The 12,514-nt window shown below is 39.6% G+C and overlaps 1 protein-coding gene and 1 long non-coding RNA gene across 2 annotated transcripts; one reads left to right on the top strand and one right to left on the bottom strand.

The window, feature by feature from the left end:
• The first annotated feature begins 675 nt into the window (after positions 1-675).
• Positions 676-5,483, top strand: LOC126387099 (uncharacterized). Its single transcript, XR_007569599.1, has 8 exons — positions 676-775; positions 1,150-1,347; positions 2,048-2,130; positions 2,364-2,613; positions 3,584-3,709; positions 3,891-4,031; positions 4,215-4,341; positions 4,634-5,483. It is a non-coding gene; the product is annotated as an uncharacterized LOC126387099 (long non-coding RNA).
• A 1,066-nt stretch (positions 5,484-6,549) lies between these two features.
• Positions 6,550-10,272, bottom strand: LOC126387098 (uncharacterized). Its single transcript, XM_050039653.1, has 6 exons — positions 10,145-10,272; positions 8,630-8,675; positions 8,393-8,484; positions 7,318-7,428; positions 6,778-7,045; positions 6,550-6,567 (listed from the first exon to the last, which is right to left on the bottom strand). Exons 1-6 carry the CDS (start codon positions 10,270-10,272, stop codon positions 6,550-6,552), a joined length of 663 nt encoding a protein of 220 aa, XP_049895610.1.
• Between the last annotated feature and the right edge of the window lie 2,242 nt (positions 10,273-12,514).

Raw genomic sequence — 12,514 nt, 5'->3', positions numbered from 1 at the left:
CGTTTGAAGGGGTACATAGCCCTACCACTTCCCCAAGGGGGAGGGCCAAGGGGTGAAATGGGATTGGGCCTTTGTCTTCGTTTCAAGGGCTGTCTAGCCCTTCCCCTTCCCCTATCCCTTAACCTTATGGAGAATTGGGACACCCCTTCACTTGACGTGAGTGCGCAAAACCAAGGGCTAAGGGGTTAGACAATGTGTTAAGGGTACAATTGGGATTGGCCCTAAGAGAGGTCATTGGAGATTAGTACAATGATACAGTTTGTCTCCCTGTGACTTCTCTCTGTTCTCCAAATTAAGTTTGAGCTGAGGGCTTGCTGTTTTGGTGATGTAGCAGCATTGATCCAGCATACATCACAGATGGTGCTTGAAATGCACAAAGGCAAAGGCATGTGTAATGTAAGTGCTGATGGTGATAGAGCAAGGAAACTTTGCACACCTACTCAAAAGGGTTATGGCTTGAACCTGCTAAAAGTCCATTATTGTGCGGTGTGTCAGTCATTCACAACAGGAGCAACCCTGCCTCTTTTTGCCCACACCTCATACATGACTTAGTATAAATACTATACGCAGGAAGATATTTATGTAATAAATAGATAACCACAACTCGTGGTTTTTCTGTTTCCCATTCACATGTTCTTCTTGTAACCTGTTTTTTTGTTGTTTTTGGTTGTCCTAAGAATGGACATAGCTCACTCCAGTGAAGCAGCCAGTCCAACAAGGGAAGAGGATTTGCCAGGAACCTCTGTTCCACGATCACCAATGCCAGTTTCAGCAGGTAATTTATCCATAACAACTGCTGCCATGGTGTAGTTTGGAACTGGAAGAAAAAAACAGTGTCACACACTCTGGCTCCATATGCAGTTTTCTTTTATTAAGATACTGTAGTTTAGATGGTAGTTTGAAACTGGACCATTTTTGAGGCTGTAAATGCATTAAAGTGATCACTCACAAACACAAAACAATAATCAAAAAAGTAATATTAATACCAAGTACCTACCACAGCATATTGCTTTACAATGCTGGGCTTCCAAAAGGTTACTGTCCCGACAACAAATTTAGTTTGACTCTGGAATAGAAGCTGAAATGAGTATCCAATTTGGAAGTTCCTTTGCACCAACAACTTTTATTTTTTTTAAATTAAATTTTCAGCATGGCTGAATGAGGAAGATCCCCAAACAGCATGTCGGTTGTTCCGAGAAGAACTACTGGACCGGAACTCAGAATGTCCACGCCTCTTTCTGTCAGTCAACATGTTTCACACAGTGGAAGAACAGGACAGTTCACTGATATCCTTCTATAAGAAGGATAATGTTAACTGGGCCGCTCCTTTCAAGTGCAAGCTGACAGGTATTACTGAAAACAGTGTAACTTGTTTTTTTGTTTTGTTTCTTTTATAGATGGAATGAATTTTGACTGTTGTTTGTTGACTGTTTGTTTACTTGCATAAAAGATGTATATTTCATAAAGGAATAGTTTCAATTAAAATTCAGTCATTATATTTTGAATCCATAAAATCCTCCTAGAGATTCACAGGAAAACAGCTTGCAGCTTTGTCACATAAAGGTCACTATGGAACTACTGAAAAAACATTAAACAACCAAAACAAAACAAAAATCTAAAAATGCCTCCAAATTGCTAATGTGCCTTGATCCAAGTCTACGAAAGCCACTCTATGAATAGCTGAGAAAAAAGTAATTTGTTTTTTTGCCTACCGTAAATCTTCACTGTTGCAGCACAGCTCAGAGCTGCACTTGCACATGCGTTCACCATGCTCACACACCATTTCATCCAGTGTGCATGTGCTCGTTAGTGGCTGTAAGCTAGAATGTACCTTTCATCAGCATAAGTGTGAGTTGATAATGATTGAATTTTCATCAAAATTGAACTATTCCATTTAAAACATGAAAGACCGAAGTTGTTGCATATGTTGGTGTAGTAGAAAAGCCAATACATGCTAGATCAATAGCCATGCTGTGTCTTAGTAACTGTATATTGGATATCATTTATTTTTTTGTGGTTTTAATCTGAAGTTATCTTTATTTTCAAGGAGATGCAGCAGTCGGCGAAGGTTCCAACCGACATGTTGTTTCAATGACCATGGAGAAACTGAAGACTGGCTTCACTATAAATGTAGGTGTTTGGACTGCAGTACATCCTCTATAACCTCTGCTTACAGCATTTTACGCTAATCCTTAAAATTCCAACAGATACAGGCACAAAGGAGTTCTAATAACAATTTCATTTTATACCTCTGAGCTCTGTATCATGTGAATATCAGTTCATATTCAAAGTACAGAATGTGGGATGGACCTACTTAAATATGCACTGGTATATAAATACATTTTTTCTCCTTTTCTTTTTAGGCAGTGCTCCTCTTACAACCCTTTTTGAAGGTGAAAAAGAACATCGCGTTCCATCTGCAGCTGCTGTACTTCAACAGAGCAACCTTTTTCAGATGGCAGGTCGGATGATAGGCCATTCTTTCCTGCATTCTGGTTGTGGTTTCTCTGGCCTCAGTCTGCCTGTGGTCACTCTATTGACTAGTGGGAGCACCGACACTGCTACATCAGCTCTGACTGCCCTGATCTTGATCATCGAGAAACAATTGTTTTTGTGAGTAACTTGGTTAAATGTTGGCATGTCCTACACCAATATTCTTTCTTTCTTTCTTCCCTCCCTCCTTCCTTCCCACCATCCATCCTTCCTCCCTCCCTACCTCTTTCTTTCTGTCTTTCTTCCTTTCTTTCCCTCCCTCCTTCTGTGCTTCAGCTACTTCATCTTAACTTAAATTTAGCACTTCAGTTTAGCTTCAGCTATCCAAATTTGGCTCCAGCTTTTCAGCAGACAACATTCACACTGCAANTTTCCCTCCCTCCTTCTGTGCTTCAGCTACTTCATCTTAACTTAAATTTAGCACTTCAGTTTAGCTTCAGCTATCCAAATTTGGCTCCAGCTTTTCAGCAGACAACATTCACACTGCAGTTTCTTCAGAAATGGCATTTTCTAGTTACTACATGTGTGTTTACCCCCCAAAGGGATCACCACCTTAACGTGGTGGGCCGGTTTGTGCGTCTCCATGACCCCTAGAGCTATGTCAGCAGGAGTCTTTTAGTCCTGGTAGGGTTACCCACGCTGAACAGGTCGAAGGGTAGAGACCAGTCGAAGTGTGATCCCCTGGTCCTCCAGGTTGGGGGTTGGGCTGAGGGCTGATAACCCACTCCCATAAAACAACTACTATTACAGAAACCACAAGCAGAGCAATTTCACAAAATGTATGGGATGCTGTAGCCGCTCCTCACAACATGAGAGACATCATGACGCACAATCATCGATCAAGCCACTGATGCACCCGAAGAGCACCATGATATGTGTGTTTATGTCACACTTCATCAAATAGATGGAATACATGAGACAGTGCTTAGATGTCTGGCAAGATGTGATTTCCATAGATTTTTGTATACCTGTGATTTACTCATGATGTTGGCTTGACTATATTTCTTTGCCTTTTTTTGATTGCGATAACTTTTGATGTACGGTAATTCAGAAATTCTTGCACTTTTTTGTGAATTTGTACCTGTTTTAGCTCAAGAATGCAGAACTTACTGCCGAAGAAAACTCCCGCTTGACTGATCTGTGCCTGTCATGGGATCTTCCTGTTCCCACCGCCAACAATCGTGACTGGCTGTTCCAGGAACTGCTTTCACATGCTGTTAGTAATCATTTTTAACTATTACCTTAGTCAAACAATATTATGGTAACATGACGGTCTAACCAGTTAAGATGGGTATTGGAGATGTGCCGTGTTTCATGTCATATAATCTACTATATCTTTACACCCACGCAGTGCCTTAGAGTAATTGTTGCCTTCTGTCTGTCAATTGTTTTTGCAGGTACTTAAACGTGTTAAGCAGCCTATCAAACAAATCCGCAAAGGGCTGAAAGAAACAGGCATCTGGCCACTTCTTTCAGCTAGACCAGATGTTCACCACATCATTTTCCCGAGGGAGTCTACTGAGGAACTCAGTCCACAGGTATGCTGCCTTGTGTCTTTATTGTATGTATTATTGTTGTGATTTGTTTGCAAATACTGTGTAATTTCATTTATGAAATGTGTTGGTGTGTACATCTAAAATCAATGCTGTACGATTTAAGATCATTCAGCAGCATCTAACCAGTTTCAATCTAACATGAACCATGTATTTGATCCCCTGTAGCTTGTGATGCAGCACATTCAATGGCCACAACCTAAGTATGACAGTGATGATGACGACGACGACGATCGCATTCCACTGGAAAAAGTCTGTCTTGTCACTGGATTTTTGCGCAAATTCATCCAGGAAGGTACCGTTTTCTATTGCAGCTGTTATCTCATTTTGTAGAGGAATAAAGTTGTGAAAAAAAAACAGCATACAGCACAGTACACATCTCTAAATTGCACATACTGTAAGTACAGTTTATTATTAAATAGTTGCATTACATATACCTCAACTGTTAGTCAACATGCAAGGTTAATACCATGGTGTATCCTCCCCCTTGTGGTGTATTTGATATTTTGTACATTTTATGTGCTCAGATTTCATGTTCTGATGAATACTTTTGAGGTGTCAAATAAATGTTTTTCTTCCATCGACAGGAGGACCTGCGCAACCTCGTGAGGTTCTGGGTTGGGTGGGAGCTGCCATCATCAAATCTCAAAGTTGAGGTTGTAACCTCAACTTACCCAGTGGCTCTCACCTGTTTCCACAAGTTGAGGCTCCCTGACCACTACCAAAGTTACCAGAAGTTTCACCAGGACTTGGTCATGGCCCTCAAATCAAGTGTTTCTGGATTTGGGCTTGTGTAGGTGTGATGGCATTGCTTTGTGGACTCTGGCTTTTAGGCCAATAGTTTGGGGATATGAAAAGCGCCATGTTCAAAATGTGCGCACAGAAGTTACCTGTTGGACATGAGGGAGGAGCGGAGAAGGATCGAGTTGAATCGTCAGAAAGAGGGAAGGAGAGAGGAAAGAAGGACGGATGGAGGAGGAAGGAAAGAGGGAAGGAGAGGAAGAGGGAGGAAAAAAATAAAGACAGAGGGAGGAAGGAAGGAAAGGAGGGATGGAGGAAGGATGGAGGAAAGAGGGACAGAGGGGAAAAAGGAAAAGAGGATGGAAACAAGGGAGGAAGGAGGCAAGGAAGGAAAGGAGGAAGGAAGAGAGAGAAAAGAAGGAAGGCGGAGGAAGGAAAGAGAGGGAAGGAGGGGAAGAGCTACAACAAAATTGAGGAAGTAAGTTTTAAAAGTTTACTGAAAAAGTTTACTGAGGTTATAAAATGAGAAGTACGGTGAATTCTCCATGTTTCTGCAACCAAATTGTCAACCTCTGGTAATCTTCAGATACAATGTAGTTTTGAAGTTACTCCATGTTGGCCTCATGTCAGAGGGCTGTTACATGTACTCCCCACCTGGTTATACAGAGATGTATTTGTTCATAATAAAAGAAAAAAACTGTGTGATGGAATATGGTGTGGTTATTTTAAGCCATTTCTTAATAGAACTTACAGATCTATTAATGTATTGTGATATAAAGGTGCATCTCAAATACTTTTAATATCATGAAAACGGTGAATTTTTGGTTAGATATTTCAGAAATTGAAAACTGGATATATATTTGATTTCTTACATCTTAAACATTAACTAAAATCTAACCCTAAAAAAAACTAACCCTAATCTTTATTTTTGTTCCCTTTTTGCTCCCTTCTTCTTCTGCTCTTCTAGTGCTGCTGCTTTTTTCTCTCTTTTTGCCATTGGCTTTGTTCTTTAATCACAGAAGCATGTGTGTGTATCACATTACTGCTCCTCTATCAGCTCAAAACAGACCTAATTACGCTGCTATATGCCCCAGACAAGAGCTATTGTAGTGTGTGTGTAAGCATGGATTGTGAATGTCTCTCTCTCAATTTCAATTTCAATTTAATAAGCTTTATTGGCATGACTAACAATATTGCCAAAGCCATTACAAATTCACAAATAATTCAATAATACAAGTACAATAATAACAAGTACAATAATAAAAGTAAGTCAGAAAAGTATGGAGAAAAAAAAAAGAAAATGAATAAAGAAAAATGTAGATATGTAATGAAGTTTGCTTTGCGTTTTTGTGTTAGATGTCCAATAGTTAATGTAATGTTCTTTTTGCTTGTCCATAATTTGGTGTGTCCAGATTGTGTGAGGGGGCTCTCTCTCTGCAGGGGGTCAATGTTGGCCTGCAGTTGCTGTATTTCCTCATGAGAGAGAGGACAGTCCAGTGCAGGAACATTGACCCCAGGATGAGGCTCATTCATATAGCCACTCTCCTCCCAGTCAATCTCTGGTATGAGTATACCCTGTCAAAAACAGATTGTGTATCAACATTACATATATTAAACCTTTACATTTACATAGGGGCCTTATAAATATTGATGTGTGAATCAGTATGAAAAGCACTATAAGATTCCTGGGTGTGCAAAAATATGCACCAAAGTTTGCTATAGTGGGGGACATGGGATGGGAGACGTCAGGTGTAGTGTAGTTTCAATCCAATGAGCACCGCTGGAGTACCACCGGGGGAATAGCTTTCAGTAAATTTCCAAACAATGGACGTCTGTGGGACCACTGGCAAAAAACGAATAAATGTACCCCAGCGGTGCTCGTTGGATTAAAAAAAACTGTACCAGACATCTTATCAGCACAGGGGTGAGTAGATAATGACTGAATTTTCATTTTTGGGTGAACTATTCCTTTAACAAATGCATAAATTACCTCTGGATCAGTAACAGGATTTAGGGCCTGGCCCACCTGCCACAACTGATTGGGTGTCAGGTTTTGTTCTGTCCTGATGGGATGGTTGGCCCATGCCTCAGTGAAGACGTCCAAGCTGGCTTGGATGCGTGGCTGGAACACGTAGTCGCAGCAGAATATGTGCTGGATGTTGCTGATGTCCAGGAGGTTCTGTTCCTCAAGAGAGTGCAGGATGTTGTAATAAACTCCTGTGACACTCATGAACACATCACGCCAGAGCCGTTCAATTCTGTATTTGAAAAAAGGGGGAAGAGACATTTGTAATTCAATGTATGTAAAAATCCTTCAAGGAACTGTTTACTTTGCCCCACCCATTGAATCAGTTGCCGTATTTCTAACACCATGGAGTTTAAAAAAATGATTTTGCTTTGAAATGTTTATAATCATGGCCATTAAATTTCTATGCTATTTTTTTGGTTCTTATAACTGTTTATATATGTTTGTGAAAGGGAATCTGGAGAATAAATATCTTAAAAACCTCCAAAATCAGTTTTAACTCACCGTTGATTGTGAACGCTTTTCCCTGCAATGAAGCTGTTGATGTCAGTTCCACGAACTGAGAACATCAGTTCTGCCACACCTACATTTTCTCCTCCGTGATCTCCTCTCACTCTAAAAAGATAAAATAATATCATCAAGTACATAATTATGCAGAATTGTTAAGTACAGGTGTGTAATACAGGTGTGTAGTTCAAGCATCACAAACATATTACAGGTTCCATTTGATAAGTGCAGCAGATAAGTGGAACTCAATTCCCACTCACGCAAATCACAACCTTAAGCATTTTTAAAACACTTAAAACATGGCTCAAGGTAAACCAATCCTGTGATCACCGATCTAAAAACCTTAGTACTGGAAAATCATATAATTGATCAATTAATCATTTGTCAATTTTTAAAAGTTGAAATTCTGATCCCAACTTTTCAAATGTGTTTTTTCTGACAGTAAACATAATCTTTAGTCTATATGACAGTAAATTGAATGGGTTAGACATTTGAGTATGTCATCTGTTATGCCATTTTCATCTTGCTACATCTACTAAGATGCTCTGTATCTATACCACTGATGGATACACCAGTCCTCTGTTCTATGTGTTATCACATCCATTTCTGTTTAAACTGGCTTGATGTTGGTATGGCATGCAATGATACAAAATCAAAGTTAGTGATAATTCCCCTCAAATGCATTAAAACAAAAGTATTCATATACACTCATTTAAGTCTATGTGTGAGGTTATGCTCTACTTCAGTTATGTCAGAGACAAGAATGACTTAATATTAGCCCATGTAATTGCAAGATTGTAGAGATTTTCGTTTTGTCCTAGAAACACATAGCTGTGTCAATACAACTTTCAGAGTGCATTGTTCTGGAAAGTATGTGGTAGTGTTTGTTTGAACTTGTATACTCTAGCTGTCACATTTAAAGACTAGGCTCATTGGAACTACAGCAAAGCACTGTAGTATTTGCTATTAAATGTTTATTAGGTTTATGGGTTTGTAACCAATTTGATAAGCATCAAAATTATGGATCGGTTTGCAATCATACAAATAATTACATTAGAAAAAATGTGAATACCTCAGAGGAAATCCATATTCCCTCACAGCTTCATTGAAGAAGGCCAAGTGGGTGTCAGACCTGTTGTTGTCTGCTACCTTCAGGTACATAATCTACACATACAAGCACAAATAGAACACCACATCAGTACCTTGCAGAATTAGTTTTACTGGCAACTGATACAAGTTCTTTAACGGCCAAACGGGGATGTTTAGTAACATTGCACTTTGTTTGGTCCATAGCAGTGAAAAGTCTTACCTTCCTTGAATACCCGTCTATTCCCCCAAAAATGACAAAGTTGTAGCTAGGATTTCAAAAAAAGACAAGTTAAGAAGAAAATCCCAAACCCAATACATCTCTAACAGCATAGGTCTCAAGATACAATATCTCTGGGTAATTAAGCAGGACAAGATCAATTTATCATGCTTTTGAATAAAGTTCAATATTGTGTTTATTTTATATAATTTCAAAAAAAAAACCATGATAACAAAAACACTGTATTGCCCATTCGGGCCATAACCATTCAGAATAGGTCAATTACTTGGCTCCCATTACTGCTTGTTTGGATAACACGGCTGTTAACAGTGGGCCGAGCATTTTGGCAATTTGGTCTATTGCCGTAATCCCTAGAGTCACATAAGGAGGTACATTCCCTTTAATTATCAGCAGCTGTTGTTTTGAGAGCCGGTGGGACAGAGATGCACTCTGCTCAGTGAATGGTAGGCTACAAGTCACTTCGTCCCTCAAAACTAATGAAATACACAATCCAACAACTCCAAAATGCTCTTATGGACAAGTTGTAACCTGTCCTGTACATTCACCACACTATGAAATAATAATGTAACATTACAAGACAGAGTTGTTTTCAAGCCAAAGGAAAGCTAGAACTAAAGAAATACTCCACAGATTTCGAAGCTCTGCTCTTTATCTATCTTTTTCATAGTGAGACAACATGATCAATATCTTTTTTTGTCTGTACGTCCAGTGGCTGGCTTCCAGCTGTTAGCATTGCGGCTTAGCTTAATCATTGCAGTGGATAGGAGTCAGTAGCCTACTCGGTTATAGTGAACAAAATAAACCTTACAGAAACCCTGAAGCTCGCGTTTTTGCATGTGCATTTAAAATCAAGATTTTTAAACATTAATTTGAAAAAGGAGAGTCCTTTTTAGTCCTTTAGAAGAAGTTCGATATGTAGAACTATAGTGTGTCACTGGTGTTTGGCTCCCCGGATCACAGCGCATGACAGAAACACTATGATTCTGTGTATCAAACTTCTTCTAAAACAACTACAGTAAAAAGGACTCTCGTTTTTCGAATTATTGTTTAAAAATGTTTATTATAAATGCACATGTAAAAACACCAGCTTCGGGGTTTCTGTAAGGTTTATGTTGTTCACTTTCAACACAAAAGTTACTGATTCCTACCCACTGCAATGATTTGCACTAAGTTAAGCCGCGATGCTAACAGCTTGAACAAGCCACTGGACGCACAGACACAAAAAAAGATATTGATCATGTTGTCTCACTATGAAAACAATAGAGAAAGAGCTTAACTCCCAAATCGTCTGAGTATTCCTTCAAGTGCTGTTTGCAGTGTTCTCAAGAAATGCTCATCTGATCGACTTCACACTACACTCCCTTCGGTCCTCAGCAAAACACTCACCAAGTGTGAATTTGATCAGATGAACACTTGTTGAGTTATGAGTACACACACACACCTGGAATGTATAGAGGTAAAATTAACAGTTAACACACAGATAGCACAAAGACATACCTAATCAGCTTGTGATTGGTGTCAACATGGACCATGTACTTTAGATAAGGAACCGTGTAGGTCCTCCTCACCACACATCCCAGGCGGGTCATCCTGGAGAGCACACCAGCACTGTCCACACGATGCATGGACGCAAACACTCGGTCCCATTGCACTCTGTGTCCAAGTGAGAGAAGAGCACCTCGGACTACTCTGTATCCAGCATCTGGCATTGTTGTTTTAATTTCTGTGACCAATACATCTAATTCATTGTCACAGCAGTCACTGTATGTGGCTGATGTAGACAGACTGTTTTCGGCCATCTGCCTAAATAGTGTTGCTCTAGACACACCAAGGAGTCTGGCAATACAATTTGATGGCAGTCCAAGCTCAATTAGATGTGTGAGAGTCTCAGCTGACACTGTCAAACGTGGACGCCCACGAGAACCCCTTTCAAAATCTAGTGTCACAAATGACTGTTTGTTCTCTCTCTGCTGCTGGATGACAGTATTAAGATCTGTAAGTGCACTAAGTATATGATCTCCTACATCAGCTATGCCACATAGAGTACTCAATAAAACTAAATCCTGACGGCACACAAACTGTAACCCTTCAATGTCCAGGGGTTCTCTCTCTCCAAGATGTGTACTAATCGGTCGTGCAGTCTCTGAAGTATGTCCCACTTCAATGATTCCTAGGGGATAAATAAAGAAAACATGACAAATGTGGATAGGTCAATGATGACAGTTAGCTCACGCAACAGCACAAAATGACAACTTCAATTTATCAACAACCAATTCTATTCACTATAATGTTAAAGTAATGTTGGAGCTTAAGCCTTAAAATGTCCTCTCTTCTCTCTCCTCTCTTCTCTCTCCCCTCCTCTCCTCTCCTCTCTCTACTCTCTCCTCTCTTCTCTCTCCTCTCCTCTCTTCTCTTCTCTCTCCCCTCCTCTCCCTCGTAGCGCATTGCCATTTCCAACTCTCTTTCCTGGGTTCAGTGTTGCTCTGTCGCTAGCTAAATTTACTATATTCTACATTCCTGTGGATTATTACCTACTGTCCATTAAACCTAAACTTTATTTTCCCTTTTAGTGACGTTAACATAAATCACACAGTTCTTTGCTATCCGGTAGCCACTTAGCTTAGCAGACGACAGTGAGGGGTTCACCAGCACTTGACCGAAATGTAAACAGACTGGTATCAGATACAGCCCCGTGATGACAACCTTAACCACTGTCTTCGCAGCCACTGAATAAAAGCCAGAATTAAGAAAAGCGTCTGTCTTGCAGTGGTTTGACTTCTCATTATGTGGGATGAGGGAAAGGTGCTAAAAATACTGTGCAGTCCCGCTCAAAGCGGGACATCTGGACACCCTGGACGAAACCAGCAGCTATTACAGACATGAGACCATACAAACCTTAGCTAATTGCTCGAAAAAAATATATTGATGTGCGAATAAATTGCATGGGGAGAGGGGGTGCCGCTGAGCTTTAACGTAACGTTACGCTTTAACATGTATCTTACTCTTACGTTAGCGTCTACACGGTGCAATTATACTAACTAAGCAAGTTTCAGATAATTTGCTAACTAACTGGGCTACCACACACTTTAGGAAAACCAATCACTAATAATTCAATAAAGAGTCATGATTTACAACAAGTGGATACACTTAGCGCCATGCTGCAATTTACACCTCTTGACCATACGCTTTTGACCTTCTTCTTCTTCTCTTCCTTATTAATTTGGCGGTCGGCAAACAATGTAGTGGTGCATTACTGCCACCTTCTGACGCTACGACGTTAAAACATACCCCACGTGGGGGTGGTGGCGGGACGCTCATGTGATTGGCTGAAGAGGAAGGAGACATCTGATTGGCAGTATATACAGTATATCCCCTTGATAGAAAAAATGCATTTGTGGATCGGGTCACGTCAGGGGAGTCTCAAAAAGATTCACACACAAATGCGCGGAGGTTCACAAAATAAAAGCATTTGTATATGAATGTATCAACATCCACATATGTTTTGATGAAAATTGCAAATACTTTTTAAATACAATATATAAATAAATAAAATATATAAAAATACATATATTTGTGGATTTTTATTGCATATATTTAAAACAACAAATATTTGTGTGTGCATCAGAAATACATTTGTGAAATTTTTTTGGTTATTTGTGGATTTTTTTTACATTTATATAAAATGCCAAATATGTGTGTGCATTGAAAATATTTGTGTGGAGAGAGTCATTTATATATAAATCTTAACATGTATTTGTGAATCCTTCTGTGTGCATTTATTACTGATGTAACTCCATATTTTACCTAATGGCCCAATTTAGCTGATGTCACCCTACAGTTAGGGAAAGTTATCAGATATTTTGCAAA

The sequence above is a fragment of the Epinephelus moara genome, unplaced genomic scaffold (genome assembly GCF_006386435.1).
Source record: "Epinephelus moara isolate mb unplaced genomic scaffold, YSFRI_EMoa_1.0 scaffold2034, whole genome shotgun sequence".
In the NCBI taxonomy this organism is placed as follows: Eukaryota; Metazoa; Chordata; class Actinopteri; order Perciformes; family Serranidae; genus Epinephelus; species Epinephelus moara.
This window is presented reverse-complemented; position numbering and strand designations above follow the sequence as displayed.

Excerpts from the sequence above, each read along its gene's own strand:
- LOC126387098 (XM_050039653.1), bottom strand. The coding sequence starts at position 10,272 with ATGCATCGTGTGGACAGTGCTGGTGTGCTCTCCAGGATGACCCGCCTG. Across the intron at positions 8,676-10,144 it reads ACCAATCACAAGCTGATTAG|CTACAACTTTGTCATTTTTG; the intron begins GTATGTCTTTGT and ends TTGAAATCCTAG. Across the intron at positions 8,485-8,629 it reads TAGACGGGTATTCAAGGAAG|ATTATGTACCTGAAGGTAGC; the intron begins GTAAGACTTTTC and ends TTGTATGTGTAG.